This window comes from Thunnus albacares, chromosome 11 (assembly GCF_914725855.1).
Source record: "Thunnus albacares chromosome 11, fThuAlb1.1, whole genome shotgun sequence".
In the NCBI taxonomy this organism is placed as follows: Eukaryota; Metazoa; Chordata; class Actinopteri; order Scombriformes; family Scombridae; genus Thunnus; species Thunnus albacares.
In genome coordinates, this window is record NC_058116.1 from 6076154 (window position 1) to 6098701 (window position 22548).

General features: G+C 37.6%; 2 protein-coding genes across 5 annotated transcripts; both read left to right on the plus strand.

The window, feature by feature from the left end:
- The first annotated feature begins 14474 nt into the window (after nt 1-14474).
- On the plus strand, nt 14475-17532 carry LOC122992525 (probable 2-ketogluconate reductase). Its single transcript, XM_044366354.1, has 5 exons — nt 14475-14913; nt 15651-15822; nt 16039-16217; nt 16324-16420; nt 16941-17532. Exons 1-5 carry the CDS (start codon nt 14535-14537, stop codon nt 17095-17097), a joined length of 984 nt encoding a protein of 327 aa, XP_044222289.1. The 5' UTR covers nt 14475-14534; the 3' UTR covers nt 17098-17532.
- A 384-nt stretch (nt 17533-17916) lies between these two features.
- LOC122992377 (probable 2-ketogluconate reductase) lies at nt 17917-22344 on the plus strand. 4 transcript variants are annotated; one of them, XM_044366153.1, is made up of 7 exons: nt 17917-18013; nt 18423-18591; nt 18869-19249; nt 19776-19947; nt 20413-20591; nt 20683-20779; nt 21544-22344. In XM_044366153.1, the coding sequence occupies exons 3-7, from the start codon at nt 18871-18873 to the stop codon at nt 21698-21700; spliced, it is 984 nt and encodes a 327-aa protein (XP_044222088.1). In that variant the 5' UTR covers nt 17917-18013; nt 18423-18591; nt 18869-18870; the 3' UTR covers nt 21701-22344. The 4 variants fall into 4 exon arrangements, with proteins under 4 accessions (XP_044222088.1, XP_044222086.1, XP_044222087.1 ...); XM_044366151.1 differs by having other exon boundaries at nt 17918-18013; nt 18827-19249; XM_044366152.1 differs by lacking the exon at nt 18423-18591 and having other exon boundaries at nt 17945-18013; nt 18827-19249.
- The last annotated feature ends 204 nt before the right edge of the window (nt 22345-22548 follow it).

Here is a 22548-nt window from a genome sequence, read left to right on the forward strand (position 1 = left end):
ATGGTCTTTTGCATGGGAAATAATTCAGATACTGAGTAGTTATCATTTAACCGAGTAAATAATGTCCAAAAACTGCGATCATTATTTGATTGACAGCTAACCTCTGGAACATGCAGAGTTAAAACTAAAATGAATGCATAGCACACATAACTCATTGATTTCATGTGTGTTTCCTGTTTTCATCTTGTCTAATCAATTCCACACATCCTAGCGTAAAGTAATCAAAATCCATAGGACAGTTTTATTACAAACTGTATTAGTCCCCTAACCATAACCTTATAGTTGTTACTGTAGCCAGTTACTGTTGATAAAGGTCGCTTAACTTTTACCCAAACCACATGTTTCTCTAACCTTAACTAAGTGATCATTTTAACCCAAATGATCTTTCCCTAAACCTAACCAAGACGTTTTGTACTGAAACCTTACCAGACCTTAACCACAGCATTGGTACAGCATCAAACATTGTAATGGTTTTAGAAAGCACAGACACATGATGTTGTCCTGCTGATTACTGCCGATAGGAGAGTTTTCTAATCTGTTATGTATGGATCTGGGTGCATGGTCAAAGGACGTATTTGGTCGTTCAATTCAGAGGACTTGTTGTAATCATTAACTAGTGTATATACAATAGAAGAGGTCATCACATCTGTGAAATGCACACATGGAAAGTGTCTGCCTATGCTGTGAGAACTCATCACATGATAAACTATGGTAATAATCAACTGATGGTACATGTGGAAAAACTCCCTAATGTGGTCTTGTGGTCTTTGAGTTTCAAGGGAACATCTCCTTGAGCAAGTAGCCAATGACATCTGACCACATCTAGAAAGATAGTATAAATTGTTGTTACTTCCAACCCAAAGGCAGGAGAACTTAAAGTACGCTTGTATCTTGTTATATGAGAGAGTACTTTTTCTTCTCTTGAAGCTTCAATAAAGTGAGACTTTGTTCCAGCACACAGAGATCTTGGCTGAAGAGTTTTTGTTTTTCCACAAAAAGAATGAGGTTGAACAAATTCACTTCAGGGATTCCCAGTCAGACAAAAAATACAGCGAACAAATAGTGTAATCTGGCTCCTCCTGCCAAACTGTTTTCAATTGGCTCATTTTCTCTTTGCTCTCACTGACTTACCAGGTTTCCCGATGACAAACTCAATATAAAGCTGGCAGCAGATTTATGGCTCCTGAAGTAATAAACACAAGTTGATACTGTTTGCTTTGCTGATGGGTGTGAAAGTGATTAATTTCTTAAAGGTTTTCAGTAGACGCCCCAAATTAATTTATGCACTTTCAATATCTCTAGTTAACATGGGACAACAAGAAAGAGTACAAAAAGAGAATATATACTGGGACTTTATGTATTTTGCATACATTACATTCCAGAGAGAAATATTAGCCTGTTGTTTTTACTTCACCACACTTACTAATTTCACATATGTTAAATTCATAAAAGTGAATCTCTCAAACATCTTCTTGTCAACTTCTCAGAAAATGAAAAAGGCAGACTTCTTTTTCCTTTACAATGTCTACATATACTTTTGATACTTAAGTACAGTTTACTGGAGATATTTCTACTGAAGGTTTTGTTTGCAGGACTTTTAGACTTTGGTAGTTTCGTAGCTCTTCATTTCTTTTCAAGACTAACAGCCAAGGAAACAAAAGCTTTAAAAGATGCCTTAATAAGATTAATGTTTTTCATCTTTTTCTCCTCTGCCAGAGACTCTGACTGGAGCTTGTCACTTTCACTTGTTCTGCCTTCCTGAAATGTAATTTCATGCTGCACTCACCATGAACCATCCTTTGGTTACGCTACTGATTTGTAATAATGTAATTACTAAACTTACATGATTTTTATATCACTGTAAGCCGTTTGGGCTTAAACTTGATCAAATACAAACCACCACAACCATTTTTTAGAAGAAAAATGTTCTTTTGGCAACAGGAAGCTCTCCTGCACTGCACTAGATTGATCAACACACAGTTTCTTCTCGAAATGTTATCAGGACATGTATGACAGAAGAGAAAAACTGAAACCAGTTGGGCTTGGTTTCAACTGCTTCACCTCAATGACTCTGTGTGTCCTTTTGAGGTTTTTTTCAGGAGAGTTTCATGAGAACTACTGAAAAACTGTTTTTCTCAGCTTGTTTATGTAACTGCAGCCACTGTTAAATGCATTGTTTTACCAAAAAGATTCTATCCATGCACCATATTTAGGGTCAGCCCTATCTCCTAGAAGTTATGTTAATGTACCATTGATTTGCAACAGAAAACATGCCCATTTTTTATGAAATGTAATGAAGAAACATTGTTTATTCATAAATCTGCCAAGATGCACAATGTAGATACTGAATATTTCAGTAACATGTTTTCTGATAACATATTTCATTTGCAGTGTTTGGCCTATAATAGTACAGGCCTGGCAGGCTGTGAGGCCAATGAGGCCCCCCGCCAGGCCAAAAAATATTTTTTAATGCAAAAAATAACACCAAATACTCATTCATTCAGAAATCAATAGCGTTTGGGAGCCTCTGTGCAGTGCTGTTCCAAAACGTGAGTTAACCTCTGTGTCGTTGCCTGGGCAACTCTTGGTAGCATAGCTCCTTTTAAGGGCAGTGTGTAATATGTGTGTGTAGCGGGTGAGTGAGTGGTTGAGTGAGAGAGTGAGTGCAGAAAAGTGACAGTGAATGTGAGTGGAGCAGAGGAAAAGGTTAGTAGTAAGTTGTCAGTCTGGCAGTAAATGTACAGTACAGCCCCCTCCCCACACCATGCCAAAGCAGTCAACCTGGAGGAAACACTGATTTGATTTTAAACAGTGTAGCTCTAGCTCTGTCTGTCAGTTGGTTTGGTCTAAACTGAAATATCTTGACAGCTATGTGATGGATTGTTATAAAATGTTGACATTCGGTCCCTAGAGAATGAATCCTACTGACTTTGGTGAATCCCTGACTTTCCTTCTAGTGCTACCAGGAGAAATATCTAATTTGTTTAAAAACAAAATGATGTCATCTACAATGACTATTTTATGTTCTGTTCTTCCAATTTTGATTCCATTAGTTTGTGTATATGTTCTTATAGCAATAATAATCTTGGGGACAGCCCCTGGTGATCTTAAATGGATCCTTTACGGCATGGTTATCCTCTCTATTCCTCCCTTTCCTCCCTTAAAAGAAAAGGCTGGGAATTTTCTATATTTTTCTTATCTCAAATCTCATGTGCAGACCAAACCAACAATGAGTTGATCATATTTACAAGTATTGTGCTGATATATTGTATTCTTCTGTGCCGAAGACCTCAGTTGTTGTTCAAACACTATTAAAAACATGTCAGTGACCCACACTGCTGCACTGGGTGAAATGTTCCTTCACCACAAAGATTACGGTCACATTAGTTAGTGTAGAAAGGGCTCCAACATCTAATAACTATAATGTTTTAGTCTCCACAGAGAAGTTCCAGGTAACGCTACACCACTGTGCATGTGTGGGAATGCTGTTCTGTTTGCAGAGCCTTGCTAGCTTGTTGTGCTACATAACACAACCTCTTGACTTTGTACTAAAGTTCTTTACAATGTAGTAGTAGTAGTTTCACTTTAATGCCATCTGAGAGCCTAAGAATATCAAGCTTTACAGATATCCCTTTAGAAATTTTTGAATGCTTTATTTATTTCCATAGGATCTACTAAACTATTTCCTTTCTCGTCTTGTATTTTAGTAACAGCCCCTTCAGTTTGCTGAAGCTTTATTTGCTAAGCTAGATGTCTGCTAGGTTTCCCTCCCTGATCATAAACATGTTTATGCCTTATCAAATATGCTATGGCCTTACCAAATTCTGATTGTTTTCGATGACCCTGATGAAGGCCACAAGCCGAAACACGTCGGTCAACTAATAAAGTTCTTCATACTACAAGTGTTGCTGGAGTTCTCATCTCTCTAGACTTCTTTCCCTTCTCCGTTCACCTTGGAAGTAGATGAAGTTGTGCCAGAGACCCTTACTCTGCATCTTATAAGATTCTAAGTTATAGTTCCTTGTCAATTTCTGAGCGATTATGCACTTTCATGTTAGATTGAAAAATTTAAGTTTTTTTCCTGTGCATGCTTACATTTTGTACCAGCGTGACTTATATTTAAGCCCTGGTAATGCTTTATCCACATCCCATCCCATCTCACGGAAGCAGAAGTCTGTGATATGTTCGTTTCAAAATGCACATCAAATACTTCTCCTAAATACTCTATGGAATTTGGATCTTGTAACCATTTTATTTGAAACTTAAAGGGATTTCAAATTCATAGGGAATGCACATCAGTTTTGACTTTACATATACCATGGAAAAAACGACATGATCAGAGGCATCAGCAGAGACCAAAATCTATATATTCTACAGTAGCTTTTGTACTAGAATAGCAGGTAAACTCAAGTTCGAGGTCAAGGTCAAGGTAATCTTTATTATCCCCAAGGGGGAATTTGTTTCACAGCCAACAGTAAATAAATACAATAAACAACACACACCAACCTACACACAAAAAAAAGACAAAGAATTACATAATACTGTTCAAAAAGCCAATGGTAGCAGGGACAAATGAGTTTTTAACTCTATTGGTCCTGCAACTCTCTCGCTTAGATGTCTCCATATATGTCTTTAATAAAATGATGTAATACTTTTCTAGTCCTCCACCATTCCATTCCAGAGGACCTATCTAACTGAGGATCTAGGGTGCAGTTGAAATTTTCTATTATGATATATTTGCTTTTTATTTTATGTCTAATTAACAATTCCACTAAATACATTAAGAGAAAAAAAATGGAAACAGAACGTTTATCCAAAATCCTGCTCGACAGATGTCACCTCACCTAGATATTGTGAAGCTGGACACAAATCTTAGAGTAACAGTGACTGATGGTATTTGGCCACTGAGGTCTTATTATAAAGATAGACGTACAAATATTAATAATAACAACTACAATGCAGAAGTCATCCATACCTTTCCGATCGAATCCTCTCTTGTATTCCCCACAGACAAATATGGGACATACTCTTAGATAAAAGAGAGAAAGTGGAGCAGAGAGAAAAAAAAGGCTATCTGCAGTCCATATGTAGTCCATCCCTGCAAAGTGTGAGATTACCTGACCCGATTATGTGTCTCTATGCCGAATCACCCAGTTCAGAAATGTATTTGATTACACCTGCCGGTGTATCAAAGACAAAAGTGCGCTATCGTAGCTTCTCTGTTGCTTTGGCTGACATGTCTGGGGGGGAAACTGATTTGGCTGTTTTTCATACAGCTCTTGCCCTTTTGATCTAGCTTCTTTGAAGACACATTCTCTATGTATGAAGTTGAGAAATTTCACATTAAAAGTTTTTGGTATGCATGGGTCATGTCTTTGGCCTGCTATGTGGTGGGCCCGCTCCAGCATCTGTGGTAGTTGCACACCCAGAGTTTCCGCTATCCATCTCTCCATGAAAATATTGTTTCATTATTTTGTTTTGTTGTTGCAAACCAAGCAAGAAGACTGCTGCCAATCAGCTCAGTGTCATCACTGGAAGTCAGCACAGCTTAAGGAAAGATGCCAGCAAAACAAGTTAGTATATACACATAATTTCTTGGAGATGAAAGGGTTGTTAGACAAGGTCCCAATAATTGCTTCCATATTAGATCCAGCTTCAGCTTTGCAAAATACCCCTTAACAAATCTGGCTGTTGGTCTCGTTGCCAACAAAAGGCGATTACAGCTCTCAACTGAGTCTTTGAGGAGGATTCATATTCAATATGTGAATTCAATGCGGGATTCAGTTTTGAAAAATAATATGGTAACACAACTGTAAGCCTTGAAAGGATGGTATATTGTGTTTCCTGTTTCATTAACTCAAACAGTACAAAGAGATCTCAGAGGTCAGGAAAAAAGCAAACACAAATGGGCAGCTCTATACAGCATTCATTTTCCCCTGTCTTCCATTAATGACACACCACTTTACTGTGCGGTCTATTCTATGCCTGAAACAAAAGCATTACTGGAGTTTGATCAATACCCATTGATTGCTACACGATATCTAGTTCATCTATCCTCTTAACTCAGATCGAAATAAAAGCAGCATTCTGAACCAATTTGTTTTTTTGTTGTTTTTTTTCTTTCGCAGATCAAGCTGTATAAACAGACCCTAAAGAATAACCCAGTGGTTTGGTGTGAAAACTGCCCAGCATTTCAGTTCAGCTAGGGTTATGAGAACTGAGGTGATAAGAGACACATTATATCTAAAGTGTGTTATGTGAACAGCATGTGGGGGTAAAACAAAACCAATTAAAAACATTTTTTTATAAACTTAACATCAAAGAGGATGAGTTCTGTCCTTTTTTATATTAGCCTGTTCACTAAGCAGATACTCTCAGGCTGATGAGATGCAGAAGAGATAATCCAGCATGTTGAAGAGTGGTGTTCTGCATTTATTGATCTCTTCAAATGCTTAAAAAAGAAAGAGCTAAAAGAGGAAATGCTGTTCACCCATTCTTGACCCCCTTTAACTGCTCAGCATACCTTTTTAAACAGCACTCCTACATACTTCCTCAAAAACAACATTTTATCCTGCAGCAATGGATTTGTATCGACTGTACTGCTTATAGCAACGTGGATCACTTGGACAGCTGAGAAGGTGGGGGGGCAGGCACTGAGCATGGCTTTGTTTCTGTACACTTGTGCTTTTTTTATGAGTTATCTGCTGTCTATCTATTTACCTGAAATTACTTCACACTTAACAGAGTGAAAAACCATTAAATTTCACAAACAATAATATGGGACTAAAGAATATATGGAGCCCCTGGTTAGTCAAAGTATGACTGAACACATAAACAAATCATATTTAATATTGTTTTGAGTTTACTAATAAGTTAAAAAATAAATTCAATAGAGTCACATGCCTAAACATACAATAGTGAGCTGACTTATATAACGAGGCAGTCTACTATCATGCTAGAAGCTCTGTGAGGCTGTACTTTAAACTAAGCTTAATGCCAACATTAGCGTGCTAAACAAGCCCCCAGGAAGGGCACCAGGCTTTGAAGCCAATTTGACATAGTGGCCAAACTGTGGAATTACAACTTCTGGGTCTGACAGGTCCAAAAAGCATTTTTCCCACGCACAATCCTGGGAAAACGAGAGGCTGTAGCATGAAGGATAAATTTTTCACAACCCCCGCAAATTGACTCATTTCACTATCAGAATTTGATCCATACGGTCCGACAACATTTGGAAAGTCTAGAAGAGCCGCACAATTCAATTATTTTAATCCCATTCAAGTTAGCCAGGAGGCTAAACTGGAAGTTAGCCAGCCCGGCCAGCGGGATTCTCTGGTGTGAATAGTCTTTGTGCACACTGGGCCCATAGAGCGTGTGCAGTATGTTTTCACCCGGGTAATGTCTTTACAGTGGGAAGTGACTTTTTTGGCTTCATGCGCCACTGAGCAACTTTCATAGAAATGAACAGGGCCCCACCTCCAACACTGTATTCAGCTGTCTTTATACATCTATGATGCTAACAAACTCACAATAATAATGCTAGAAGATATCCACTAATGCTAGCATGCTGATACATGATCCCCAGGAACTAGAATGCTAGCATGCTAACATTTGATAATTAGCACAAAACACTGAGTGCAGCTGAGTCTGATGGGACACCATTAATATTAGATAAATTAAAACTTTGATAGTGGCATTACATGGGAAGTCAGGGATCATCGAAATTCTTACAATTCATCCTGACGGGGACATGAATGTCTTTACCAAATTTCATGGCCATTTCATTCCAACAGATTAGGTGACTTTTAACTTTAAACTGAAAATGTCACTTCACTGGTGGCACTAGAGGAAAAAAAGCCTTTTCCATTTATCCCCTGGGCACCATGAATGTCTGTGAAAAAAAGTGTGGTAATCCATCCAACAGTTGCTGAGATATTTCAGTCTGAACCAACTGAATAATATAGCCCATCCAACTCTTTGGAAATTAAAGAAAAAGAAAAAGAAAATATTTCCACAGTTCATCTAAATAAAATAATAAACTGTTCTATTGTTTTATTTATGTATTTGAGTTGTGATTCATCAGTTACATTTGTCATGCTCAGACATTATAAGACATTGTCAATCCAAAGTTTTGTACAATAAATGTTGTACAAGATGATGCATATAAATGAGATCTTTTCAAACTCTGGGTTTATTGTCTCTTCAAACTGAAGTATGAGGCATCCCAGACTAAATACAATCAGTTTTTCTTCTTCCAGCATGATCAAAGTGTTACAAAAAGGTTTCAGAGCAGTAGATCCCTAGGGTCTTTACATAGACACTGTTATGCCTGTTAACTTTGATCGCCTTTACAGTAAATATTACCTACACATCTCACAATAGAGGAATTCCTCCATTTGATTCCTTTTAATTCTTTTACAAAGGTTTGAGGCGAATTGAATAAAGAATGACTAAACCCTGCAGTTTCCAGTGGGATTTTACCCCTAAAGCAAAGTGAGGTAGAATAAAGATGGAGAAAAGCACTTTGATAGTGTTCTTCCAGCCTCATGAAAAGTACACTGTACAACATTTCAGTCTGGTTCAACTTTGAAACACAAGTTCTCCTGCTGCCTTAAAAAAAAAAAAAAACAAAAAAAAAAAACTCAACTCAGTAAACTCAATTTATAGGTCAACTCTAAAAGTAAAGCTGAAAAAGTACAGTGCTTCTGACTTGTGTTCAGCTCCATACTTGGTTGACAGTTGGTAGTTTGTTTGCTCAGATGCTCTCTTGGTTTGGATATTTTCTGTCCACTTTTACCTAATCTTATTTATTTTATTGTCTGGTTTTTCAGATCAGTCTATTTCAAATCTGTCACATTTCAGCAATCCTCCAAATGGGGAGATTTTCCACTGCTATATTCTTTATTGCAATGTCTACTTCTTTACAACCTCGGTTCTGTTTCAAACCATTCTGCTTTTACATCCTTTTTTTTCCATCAGTGACTTCTCATTATGTTTGTGAAAAATGTAAGCAAATCCACTAAAGAGAATCTACAGTAAGCTAAAGGCCAACTTATAGCCGTGAGTGCTTTAATATGAGACCGTCCTCATTAGAGAAACAATGAAGTTTTAATTATTAAACAAAGTTTAATTTGTTCAAATACCTACAACAAACTCTGTTTACGTTTAAGTAATATGGACCTCATGGCTGTGTAAATTATGACCCTTCAGGAACAAAAGGTGCAAAGAGTGTGATGTTACTAGCACAACAAAATCTTGTAGGGAGGAGGTTAGATGGATGTGATAGTTCATTTGAAGTTCCTGCATGTGTGACTCAAGTCTTAGATCACTTTGTCACTACATTACAAAGGGCTTGGTTAGAAATTTCACAGACAAATGAAATCTGCCCTTGCAGTCATCCTAATACACTAAATACACTAGAGCATTTTTTCTGTCAAGTCAAGTCAGTTTTATTTATATAGCGCCAAATCACAACAGAAGTTATCTCAAGGCACTCTTTAATTGAATGTTGGGGAGACCTAGCATTCTCCCATGAGCAAGCACTTGGTGACAGCAGCAAGGAAAATCTCCCCTTTAACAGGAAGAAACCTCAAGCAGAACCAGGCTCTAGGTGGGCAGCCATCTGCCTTGACCTCCCATTCTACTTTTGGAGAATCTAGGAACCACAAGTAAGCCTGCATTCTGGGAGCACACTATTGTCACGTGCAGCTGCATTCTGGAGAGTCTTTAGAGACTGGTTAGGGCAGCCTGATAATAAGGAATGACGATAATCCAGCCTAGAAGTAACAAATGCATGGACTATTTTATCTGCATCTTTTTGAGGCAGGATTTGCCTGATTTTTGCAATATTACAAAGGTGAAAAAAGGCAGTCCTTGAAATTTGTTTTATGTGGGAGTTTAAGGACATATCCTGATCAAAGATAACTCCCAGATTCCTTACAGTGGTGCTGGAGGCCAGGGTAATACCATCTACAGTAGCTATATAATTAGATAATGTGTTTCTAAGGTCTTTAGGGCCAAGCACAATAACTTCAGTTTTGTCTGAGTTCATTAGCAGAAAATTGCAGGTCATCCAGGCATGCTTCAGTTCAATTCAGTTATGCGTCAGTTATGTCCTTAAGGCATGCATTGTTAATGTATATGAACTGAAATCGAATTGATAAATAGGACTTAAACTAGCTTAGTCCAGTTCCTTTAATGCCAATTAAATGTTCAAGTCTCTGTAATAGGATGTGATGGTCAATGGTGCAAAATGCATCACTAAGATCTAGCAAGACAAGTACAGAGAGAAGTTGTTTATCCAATGCAGTTAGGAGATCATTAGTAACTTTCACCAGTGCTGTCTCTGTGCTATGAAGCGCTCTAAATTCTGACTGAAAATCCTAATAAACTATTGTTATGTAGAAAGTCACACAACTGATTGGCGACTGCTTTCTCAAGGACCTTACAGAGAAAAGGAAGGTTAGATATAGGTCTATAGTTGGCTAAAACACCTGGATCAAGAATAGGCTTGTTGGGAAGGGGTTTAATTACTGCTACTTTAAAGGACTGTGGTACATACAGTGCTTCTTGAAAGTTTGTGAACCCTTTAGAATTTTCTATATTTCAATATAAATATGACCTAAAACGTGATCAGATATTTACAAGTCCTAAAACTAGATTAAGTGAACCCAATTAAACAAATGAGACAAAAAAATAAACTTTTTCATTTATTTATTGAGGAAAATTATCCAATCTCACATATTTGTGGGAGGCAAAAGTATGTGAACCCTTGCTTTCAGTAACTGGTGTGACCCCCTTTTGCAGCAATAACTTCAACCCAACGTTTCTGGTCACTGTTTATCAGCCCTGCATATCAGCTTGGTGGAATTTTAGCCAATCCTCCTTACAGAACAGTCTCAACTGTTGGTGAGATATTGGTGGGCTTCTTTGCATGAACTGCCTGCTTCAGGTCCTTACACAGCATTTCTATAGGATTAAGGTCAGGACTTTGACTCGGCCATTCCAAAACATTATCCTTCTTCTGCTCTAACCATTTATTGGTAGAACAACTTGTGTGTTTAGGGTCATTGTCTTATTGCATGACCTACTTTCTGTTGAGCTTCAGTTCACAGACAGATACCTTGACATTTTCCTATAGAATGTGCTGGTACACCTCAGAACTGATAGCTCCTTCAATGATTGGAAGTTGTCCTGGTCCAGAGGTAGCAAAGCAGGCCCAAACCATGATACTACCACCACCATGTTTCACAGATGGGATGAGGTTCTAATGCTGGAATGCAGTGTTTGCTCATTGCCAAACATAATGCTTCTCATTCAAGCCAAAAGTCAATGTTCTTTTTGGAGAGAAGTGGCTTTTTTCCTTGCAACTCTGCCATGCACACCATTGATGTTCAATATCCTCCTGATGGTGGACTCATGAATACTGACTGTAGCCACTGCATGAGAGGACTTTAGTTTCCTAGACATTACCCTGGGGTCCCTTGTGGCCACCCGGAGAATTACAATTCTGCTCATGGTGTGATTTTTGTTGGTTGACCACTCCCGGGGAAGGTAACAATGGTGTTGGACGTCCTCAATTTGTCCACAATCTGCCTGACATTCGACTGATGGAGTCCAAACTCTTTAGAAATGGTTTTGTAACCCTTTCCAGCTTGGTGAGCATCATCAACTCTTCTTCTAAGGTCCTCAGAAATATCCTTTGTTTGAGCCAAGACACATTTCCACAAACCTGTGTTGTGAAGCTAAGACTTTGATAGTGAAGACCCAGATTTCTCTTCTTTAAATAAGGCAGGGCCTCCCAGACTCACACTTGATTGTCATCTCATTGACTGAAACACCCGACTCTAATTTCCCCTTCAAATAAACTGATAATCCTAGAGGTTCACATACTTTTGCCACGCACAAATATGTAACATTGGATCATTTTCTTCAATAAATAAACAAACAAGTGTAAGGTTTTTGTCTCATTTGTTTAACTGATGTCTCTTTATCTATTTTTAGGACTTGCATGGAAATTTGATCACATTTTAGGTCATATTTATGCAGAAATAGAGCAAATTCTAAAGGGTTCACAAACTTTCAAGCAGTGCTGTAGCCTGTTACTAAAGACAGATTGATCATATCTAGTAAAGAAGTGCTAACTCAGGGTAAGACTTCCTTAAGCAGCCTAGCTGGGATGGTGTCTAAGAGACAGGTTGATGGTTTAGATGAAGAAATTGTTAAAGTTAGTTCAAGAAGGTCAAGTGGAGAAAAACAGCCTAAATATATATCAGGTTTTACAGCTGTTTCTAAGGTTCCTGTGTTTGGGGACAAATCGATGTCTGTTTAGGGCAGGAGGTGATAAATTTTGTCTCTAATAGTTAAAATTTTTATCATTAAAGAAGCTCATAAAGTCGTTACTAGTAAGAGCTATAGGAATACCTAGATCAATAGAGTTATGACTCATTGTCAGCCTGGCCAAAGTGCTGAAAAGGAACCTAGGGCTGTCTCCTCTATTAATGATGAGTGATAGGTGGCTCTGGCATTACAGAGGTTCTTCCTGTATGTTTTAAGACTATCTTGCCAGACTAAGCAAGATTCTTCCAGTTTAGTGGAATGCCATCTGCTTTAAAGTTTTCGTGATGTTTGCTTTAATTTGCCATATTATTATACCATGGAGCTAGCGTCTTGTGTTTTATTATCTTCTTTTTTAAAGAAGTGATGGAGTAGAGTGTTATTCACAGTGGCCCCGCGGGACTATCAACTAGATGATCAAGTTTGGAGGGACTAAGTTGTTGTACTACTGTTGTATTGAGACATGGCACTGAATTCATTGCTGATGGAATTGCTTCCTTAAATTTAACTAAATCTAGCTATCTAGTGTAGTGTGACATTTTTGACTAATGGTATGTAGTCCAGTAATAGGATTTCAAAAGTTATTAAGTAATGATCTGATAAAATAGGATTTTGTGGAAAGACTATTAAATGATCAATTTCGATGCCATATGTCAGAACAAGGTTGAGGGTGTGGTTGAAACAGTGAGTGGGTTTAATTACACTCTGAGAGAAGCTAGTTGAGTCTAATAATGAAATAAATGCAGTACTAAGACTATTATTATCAACGTCCACTTTAATATCAAAGTCACCCACTATAATTACTTTATCTGTACTAAGGACTAAGTTTGATAAAAAGTGAGAATTCAGATAAAATTACAAGTACAGGTACACAATAACAAATAGAATTGGCTGGAAACTTTTCCAGGTTGGGTGAGAGAGACTAAGAACAAGACTTTCCAATGAGTTATGATTAAATTTGGGTCTAGGGTTAATCATTAGGGTTGAGTTGAAAATAGTTGCAACTCCACCTCCTTGGACAGTGTCTTGATGAATGTGAGTTTTAATATGACTGGAGGGGAGTGAATTCATTTAGGCTAACATATTCTTCATCACACAGCCAGATTTCAGTAAGACTAAATAAATCAATATGATAATCTGATATTAGATCATTTACTAATACAGCTATAGATGAGAGAGATCCAATGTTTAAGAATACATTTTTAATTCTCCTACATACTATTGCAATTGTGGTGTTAATTTTATCAGATTTTTATGTATAATTCCTCTTCTGTTTACTTTAGATTTAATTGATTTAACCTTGTATGTGGTTTTTGGTTGGGTAACTGCTCTAATGGAAGCACAGAGAAGCATCTAGGACTGCAGCTCTGCCTCCTGGTCTCAACTCTGGGTTGTCATGATTTTGGTCTTCTAATAAACTCAGCCATATTTCTAGATATGACAGCTGCTCCATCCAAAGTGGGATGTATGCCGTCTCTCCTAATCAGACCAGGTCTTCCCCAGAAAGTCCACCAATTATCTATGACAGCCAGTGATTGACTGATGACATGCGGCTATACATGTCATCACTGGTCAGATTTGGCAGGGGCCCCGAGAACTACTGAGTCCGACATTGTCTTTGCATATGTACACAACATATGTACACAACATTAATTTTAGTGACCTCCAACTGGTGTAACTGAGAGCCGTTACCACCAATGTTAATAATAATTTTACCATATTTAGGCTTATCCTTAGCCAGCAGTTTTAAATAGGATGCTATATTGCCCACTCTGGCCCAAAGAATACATTTGACTATGGTTGCTGGTGTTACTAACTTCACGTTTCTCACGATGGAGCTACCAATAATCAGAGTTGGTTTCTCAGCGGATGTGCTGCTGAGTAGGGAGAACCTTACTGCTTATTACTTATTAGAAACAAAAACTGGTTAGTGGTGGACCGTGGGCTTCTGCTTAGGGCTATGCTTCCTTTGGACAGACACCCAGCCACCCTGGCTTCCTGGCTGCTCGGGAACTACCAGTGGGAGTGTAGGGGCTATGCTGGTTTGGCTCGCACTGGCTACTGGGGGGCTGGCTAACTACAGTTAGCCAGGAGGAACTAAGAAGCAAGGAGACATACTGAAAGCTGCCAGTGATATGAGATGAACCAAATTGTTTGAGTTCTACTGTGTTTATCTTTGTATTTCATCCCTCCAGGTGATGGAAAAGGACAAACCATGGGCCTTGCTCTCAGAGGAGGGCGTGAAGCAAGCTTTTCTTGAAAAGTTAGCTGACATAATGGAACCACACTTCCAAATAATCACCAGCAGAGAGTTCCTACAGAACCCCCTACTGCATGGCCCTAAAATCCAAGCCATGTTCGTGTGGAGCTGCTGCCCTGCAGCTGAGCATTTGCTGCTTAATTTGCTTCCCTCGCTGAAAGTCGTAGCCAATGGAGGAGCAGGCATCGATCACCTGGATGTGCCTTTCATCACCAGTCGAGGGGTGAAGGTGACCAACACACCTGGTGTGGTCAGTGATGCCACTGCAGATATTGCAATGGGTCTGCTTTTGGCATCAGCACGGAGGATTGTTGAGGGTAAAGTGAAAGGTTAATTGAGCCCCGAATTGCATGGACATTGTGGAACGATTCCAAAACCAAAACCTGGTGCACATTTTTCTTGGGAGTAATTGTGAGAGTAAATCATTTTTTAATTATAAAACTGACATAAGGTTTAACAAGAGGTAGTCAGATTCAGGTTTTGAGGTAGACTCCTTAATGTGCCATCAGTCAGTTAAAAATGTTGAACTACTTCTTTAAATGATGGACAGGTTACAACAATTCTTTAATTCAATAATGGAACACCCATTAGTAATGTAATACCACAAATTTACCTACAAATTTAAAAGACTTTTCAAAAATAATTTCATACATTTTATAATGCTGTCCTCAAGTAAATAAATTATTTAAATAGATGAAGATTTCCACCAGCTGGTCAAGGAAAGACATCCAAATGTCTTTTTTGCTGTGTTTTCTTGCTCACCATCTTACATTAGCGTTTTGCTTATTAATACTAAACACAAAGTACAGCTGAGGCTGATGTGAATGTTATTAGTTTTGCACTAAAGTACTGGACAAATTAAAATTTTGACCTGATAATTGTACTAGAGGAAACAACTATATACATGTTTAATTATTCTGGTGGCACACTACAGCCTCCATATACAGTACACAGCTGAGGTTAGCAGTGAATACAGAGTTAGCCTTTCAGAGCCCTGCAGCAGCAGTACAGGCTTTTATAAAAACAGTGACTGATTTGGTCCTTTTCTTCATAGGTCACCAAATAGCTGTGGATGCAAAAACTACCTATTTAGCACAAAACCTGATGGGAGTTGATGTCACAGGATCCACTTTGGGGATCATTGGAATGGGTCAGATTGGATACAAAATAGCTAAAAGAAGCAGAGGATTTGACATGAAGATCCTGTATCACAACAGGAATAGAAGGTAAACGTGTTTGATGACATCATCACTACATTTTGATAAATAGAAATGTGCAGACCAAAAAAAAAAGTAATTTCTGAAACAATCTGTTATACTTGACTTTCAATAATGGACCATAAAAGACCTGCAGTGTGTGTACTGTAAATTACAAACAAAAATCTGAAAACAATAACTCAGTGAGACAATGTTTCTACTCTTGTTCGCTTGGTTACTGTTCAGAAGTATTGAAGATGAACAAGCAGTCGAGGCGACTTTCTGCGAGAGCCTGGGTGACCTGCTGAGAAGGGCAGACTTTGTCATGCTAGCTGTCAATCTGACTCCCAACACGACAGGTCTCATCGGCCACAGAGAACTGTCCCTAATGAAACCCACGGCAACACTGGTCAACATCAGCAGAGGTGGGAACAATGTGTTTGCTAGACTGTACTGATTCATTTTGATTAGATAATTGCTAGAATCTGAAACTCTCATATTTAGCCATATTTTGCTCTTTAGATATCTCAGGTCTATTGGTGGACCAGGATGCCTTAGTCAAAGCTCTCCAGTCTGGAATGATTCGTGCAGCAGCTTTAGATGTGACTCACCCTGAACCTTTACCGAGGTCTCATCTTTGAATCACTTTATTGTACAACAAAGTGCAACGAATGTTACTTAAATTGTATTAAACATGGCCTTGACACTTCTTCAGTCTGCATAAGAACACAGTGTGTACAGACACGTGAGGCATTCAGGGACATTATCATCTTACAAGGACAGTGGAAAGATCTGAACAGGAAATTACAAAATAAAAAACAAACAAACAAAAAATACAATCAGTATAGTTCATTAATTTACAATGTGATATATTTATTCTCCTCATGATAAAGTTTTACTGTATTTTTGTGCTATACATATGAATATACTGAATTTTCCTCCTCCTGGACATATTTCAGCAGTATTTATTTTAATTAAACAAACATTTAAAGGCGGTGACAAGGAGTTCAAGCAAGCACTGCTAACTAATTACAACCCAAAACCCCACTGAAATAATATTAAAGGGAACTACGTAGAATGAACATTTACCAAACACTCAACCAGCTCCTTGACCACTCCTTACAACTCCTCTGTTTCATCTTGTGCAGGGATCATCCTCTCCTTGGCCTGCCTAATGTGCTAATCACCCCCCACGTTGGCATGAATACTTGTGCTACAGTAAGAGGGATTGTACAGAAGATGGTTGAAAATGCCCTGGCTGCAGTGAATGGTTTACCTATTCCAAATGAAGTCAAATTTGAGTGACTAATGCCAGATTCAGACTACATGGTATTTTTGTCATGTGTCAAATTAGGCGATTGTAGAGTCATAAATTGTTGCCGTGAAATGCTGGCTAATTATTGTGCCAGAATTTGCCAAAAGGTACATGAGAAAATTGCTGCTCATCTGCTGTATAACTTGAAGGGACTTTGTAACCTTTAGTACTGTTCCAATGAACAATGTCGCAAGGCAAGGATGTACAAAACTGGTTCTGACTGGAATGTGTTAGGATAGGAAAGAAAACTGACTCCAACTGGTGTATGTGAGTATAAAGATTATGTTCAGACATTATCATAACCAAAACATTATGAGTACATTTCCCCCTAATCTTGTGCTCTTTTCTGGTTTACTACAATATATGTATAACAGCTTCCTTTTTTTTTTTTTTTTACCTCAGATTGCATGTTGTGTGCAAGTTTCTTCTTGGCTAAGTAAAATAAATATATTCATACAAGACAAATGAGACATATGAGTTTTCTTCATTGATTATTTTATTGATATAAAAGATTAAATGCTTTTTTTCCATACATTTGTAGTCAGCTGTTCTGTTTAGTCTAATATTCCACCATAATCACCATGACATACAATAAGATAAAAATGTATGAAAACAAATATTTTTCAAATTTTGCACCTTGTACACTTGTACACACCTTAAATTCCTTGATACTTCATGTTTTTGTGAATAATGAACCAAGCACAACATTTCTTGCCCTGCCACCTCTCTGTGCTACAGTGTGAGGACAGGTTTTCACATTAACATGCCTCATTAAAACTCTAACTTCATCCATGGAGAATGAAAACACAACGCTGCTCAAAGATCAGTTCAAAAAAAAGAAGACCTCAGCTTCTACCTCAGTCTGAGGAAACAGCAGGACTGAAACTTGATGCTCAGGTTGAAAAGGTGAGTTTTCCTTGTAAAACTAACTCAGAGTAAAAAGAAATCACCTAGAAAGTTTTTTTTTTTACCTCAGATTGCATGTTGTGTGCAAGTTTCTTCCTGGCTAAGTAAAATAAATATATTCATACAAGACAAATGAGACATATGAGTTTTCTTCATTGATTATTTTATTGATATAAAAGATTAAATGCTTTTTTTTCCCCATACATTTGTAGTCAGCTGTTCTGTTTAGTCTAATATTCCACCATAATCACCATGACATACATTAAGATAAAAATGTATGAAAACAAATATTTTTCAAATTTTGCACCTTGTACACTTGTACACACCTTAAATTCCTTGATACTTCATGTTTTTGTGAATAATAAACCAAGCACAACATTCCTTGCCCTGCCACCTCTCTGTGCCACAGTGTGAGGACAGGTTTTCACATTAACATGCCTCGTTTAAACTCTAACTTCATCCATGGAGAATGAAAACACAACACTGCTCAAAGATCAGTTCAAAAAAAAAAAAGACCTCAGCTTCTACCTCGGTCTGAGGAAACAGCAGGACTGAAACTCGATACTCAGGTTGAAAGGGTGAGTTTTCCTTGTAAAACTAACTCAGAGTAAAAAGAAATCACCTAGAAAGTTTTCTGGAGAGAAGTATGTAATTTTATACAAATTATAGGGGATTTTTTTTCATTTAAAGAACAGCTCCATTTAAATCCAAGGAAATGTTCGTTAAATTTGTTGGAAAATTTTACATATTTCAAATGCTTGCTAGTAGACGAATTTTGCATGTACTTTTGTACTAATTGAACTCTATTTTCAGTCAGGTGGTACAGTAAGTCCTTTTGTGTCTTATCCCATCAAGCAATGGAAGAGGAAAAACCATGGGCATTGGTCTCAGAGGTGGGGGGAGAGAATGGTTACCTTGAAGAGCTAGCTGACATACCGAAACAACACTTCCAAATCATCTGCTACAGAGAGTTTCTACAAAACCCAGTGCTTCATGGCCCCAAGATCCAGGCCCTCTTAATTTGGAAGTACTGCCCTGCAGCCGAGCCTTCGCTGCTCAGATTGCTTCCCTCCCTCAAAGTGGTTGCAAGTGCAGGAGTGGGCATCGACCACTTGGATGTACCGTTCATCAACAGTCTTGGGGTGAAGGTGGCCAACACACCTCGTGTAGTGAGCAATGCCACTGCAGATTTTGCCATGGGTCTGCTTCTGGCATCAGCTCGCAAGATCCTTGAGGGTGAGATCAAAGATTATCTGAACCCCAGGCCCAGTGTGTGACAATCTCCATGTAATTCCAAAACCAAGACCTACAGCTATCTATTATCTCAAAGAAGTTCATCTGTGTGCACTTAAATTGACAGAGCAACTCCTTCATCTGTCCCAGGGCTCATATTTATTATGTCTTAGTAGGGAATTAATCCTTAGTTGTCCACAATTTTCAGATGAATGTAAAGAATATTTTTATTTATTTTAGATATTGTAGCAAAAGCACATTATCAGCTTCCATGACCTGGTAAAGTCATCTGAAAATCTTAATTTTTAAAACTTGGTCGAAGAAAAACCGCAAAACATACGTATGGAGTATTGTTTTGTCCTAAGCAATTAGGACAAAATATTTCATTATTAGCAATTAGCAATTAGTGTTGCTGGGTGGGAAACCAGAGAGGGATCACTTCCTTGTTGCTACTTGTTAATCAGGGCAGAGTGAGGAGGTCTGTAATACATATATAAAATGTTTACTTTTTAATCCTTTTTCCTCATAGGTCATCATATTGCTGTTGACCCAAAGACCACCCATATACCGCAAAGCCTGATGGGAGTTGAAGTCACAGGGTCGACTCTGGGAATCATTGGAATGGGAGAGATTGGTTACAAAATTGCCCAAAGAAGCAGAGGATTTGAAATGAAGATCCTGTATCACAATAGAACCAGAAGGTAAAAAAAGAGACAACAAATTTTGCTAATGAGGTTATTTCTTTAATTAGCATGTAACAACATGATATTTGAGTATTTTTTGTTTGCATTTTTGCAGAAATAACCAATGACTGCATTTGATAGTTTACACTGTTGATCATGGGGTTTTCCCACTCAATATGGATGTACTACACAAGACCATACAGGAAAACAAACATGCTTGCACAGGAAATAATGTAGAGCCATTGACTCTCACCTGCTAATGGTTAACGAGGTGGTATTTTACTGAGTTAAGTATTTAAATATTTTTCTTACATGGTACGGTGGGTGTATTTATTTTTTTTTAAATACACCCACCTAGATTTTTTTTCACAAAAAAGATTATGTTTTAAATAGAAAAAACAAGATACAGTCTCTCATTAATTATGTTGACAACACTGTAGAAAGCTGGAGTATAAAAAAGTTGGAATTTGTTATTGTATTCAGGAGTACTGAAGATGAGCAGGCAGTCGGGGCGATTTACTGTGAGAGCCTGGATTACCTGCTGAGAAGGTCGGACTTTGTCATGATAGCTGTCAAATTGACCTCCGACACTACAGGCCTCATCGGCCACAGAGAGTTGTCCCTCATGAAACCCACGGCAACACTAGTCAACATCAGCAGAGGTGGGGAACAGTGTGTTTGCTAGACTGTGTTGATCTTGACTGAATCATTACTGGTTAACGTTACCTTAATAATGCTCTTTTCATGTCTCAGGTCAAGTTGTGGATCAGAATGCCTTAGTTAAAGCTCTCCAGTTGGCTACAATCCGTGCAGCGGCATTAGATGTGACCCATCCTGAACCTTTACCAAGGTCTCACTTCATTGAACATACACTCTCAGAATTCTAAAAATAACACTTATGAATGCCCTAAAGAGTCAACCTAGAAGTAAAAAAAGTTCTTGGCTGAGTGTGAGCAGTTACACATATTTATCAAGTGTAAAAGTGTAAAGTGTAAAAGTCTGTTTTAAGAGTAACTCTCATGTGATCACATAATTGATCACATGAAGTCGTCAATCAGAGATATGGATTGATGCTGCATCTGCCATTTTGTACATACTTAAAATAGCCTTACTGTTTACACAGTGGTATAGTATGATATTCTGAAAAAACAAACATCATTATCATGTCTTTGAAAAGTTTATTTTTGTGAAATCTTTAAATCTCCAGGAGTAATTAACAAGTGAAATTAACAACAAAAGAAAAAAAGAAAAATTGGTTTTATGTCCTATCAAATGCAAATAATATATGTGGCTACACCACTCTATTCTTAATTATACAGCTTCAGGTAATGTATTATTCATTATGACATATGATATTTAGTATAATTTCAGAGCATTGTTAAGTCAAAAGAAGTTTGATAAATAGTTTTTATTCTTAAGTTTGTAAGGAGTAAAAGCGAAGGATTTTTACTTCTATCTTTCACTTAAGTCCAAAATATGAAATTACTTTTAGCAGTTTGATAAATACAGGCCCAGAACAACATCCTCAAGCTAGACTGATGCACTATCCTACAGTAATATATGATTAATGTATTATTTTCTGCTCACTCATTCCTCATGCTTCATCTTATGCAGGGATCATCCTCTCCTTAGCCTGCCCAATGTGCTGATCACCCCCCACATTGGGATCAGTACCTACAATACAGCAAGCAGGATGGTAGAGAAGATGGTGGAAAATGCCCTGGCTGGCGTGAAAGGCTTACCTATTCCAAATGAAGTCAAGCTGAAGTGACTAATCTGCTCAATGAGTGTTACATCTTTCTGCACTTGGTGTACTCATTATTTTACTACTTTAAAAGATAGAATACATTTATCTTGAAAATAAAATGTGAAAATAAACAACGGAAACAAGGCAAGTAAATGTATATTGAAAGTGTATTACTGTACCAAGTGTCTCTTTAAAAAATAAAACAGCAGTTTATACAAATCTAGCCATACATAAATGATACAGAAAAAATACATTGAACAAACATTGAATCCCAATGTGAATAAATTGAAAAATGTCTTTTTTTCTGTATGAGAAATAATGTATTTTTTGCACTGCTTACTATATTATAAAAGTAGATGCGTTTTCTTGCTTGTAAAGTATACACAGTTTATCCAAGATTGCATGTTTCTTGTCAGTGGTGTAAGTAGGGTGCTTGGTACTGGTATATTGGTAATGATTATTCCTTAATTAATGTTTGATATAACTGGATATAATGTGTAAACACCAGAGAGTTCTGTCATTTCAAAACATGCTTAAAGGATATGTTCACATTTTTTGTTTTGTTCTTTCTTAAAACAACAGGTGCCCATATGAACATTGAAACAGGTTTTTCTCACTGCAATCATTTCTCCTGTTCATACTGGCTATTAAAAGATCCACTCCAAATATACCTACAATGTAAGTGTTGGGGGACAAAATCTAAAGTCCTGGTTTTGAGAAAAATGTCTTCAAAAGCTTATCAGCAGATAATATGAGGCTAATCAAATAAAGTTGATTTTAGAAAATAAAATCCTTATTTGTGTTTCAAGGCCTGTTTAGCTGCAGTGGAAGGATAATAACAAAAAGAGGGAATATTGACTTGATTTGACTAA

Excerpts from the sequence above, each read along its gene's own strand:
- LOC122992377 (XM_044366153.1), top strand. The coding sequence starts at position 18,871 with ATGGAAGAGGAAAAACCATGGGCATTGGTCTCAGAGGTGGGGGGAGAG. Across the intron at positions 19,250-19,775 it reads AGCTCGCAAGATCCTTGAGG|GTCATCATATTGCTGTTGAC; the intron begins GTGAGATCAAAG and ends TTTTCCTCATAG. Across the intron at positions 20,780-21,543 it reads CATCCTGAACCTTTACCAAG|GGATCATCCTCTCCTTAGCC; the intron begins GTCTCACTTCAT and ends CATCTTATGCAG.
- LOC122992525 (XM_044366354.1), top strand. The coding sequence starts at position 14,535 with ATGGAAAAGGACAAACCATGGGCCTTGCTCTCAGAGGAGGGCGTGAAG. Across the intron at positions 14,914-15,650 it reads AGCACGGAGGATTGTTGAGG|GTCACCAAATAGCTGTGGAT; the intron begins GTAAAGTGAAAG and ends TTTTCTTCATAG. Across the intron at positions 16,218-16,323 it reads ACTGGTCAACATCAGCAGAG|GTCTATTGGTGGACCAGGAT; the intron begins GTGGGAACAATG and ends TAGATATCTCAG.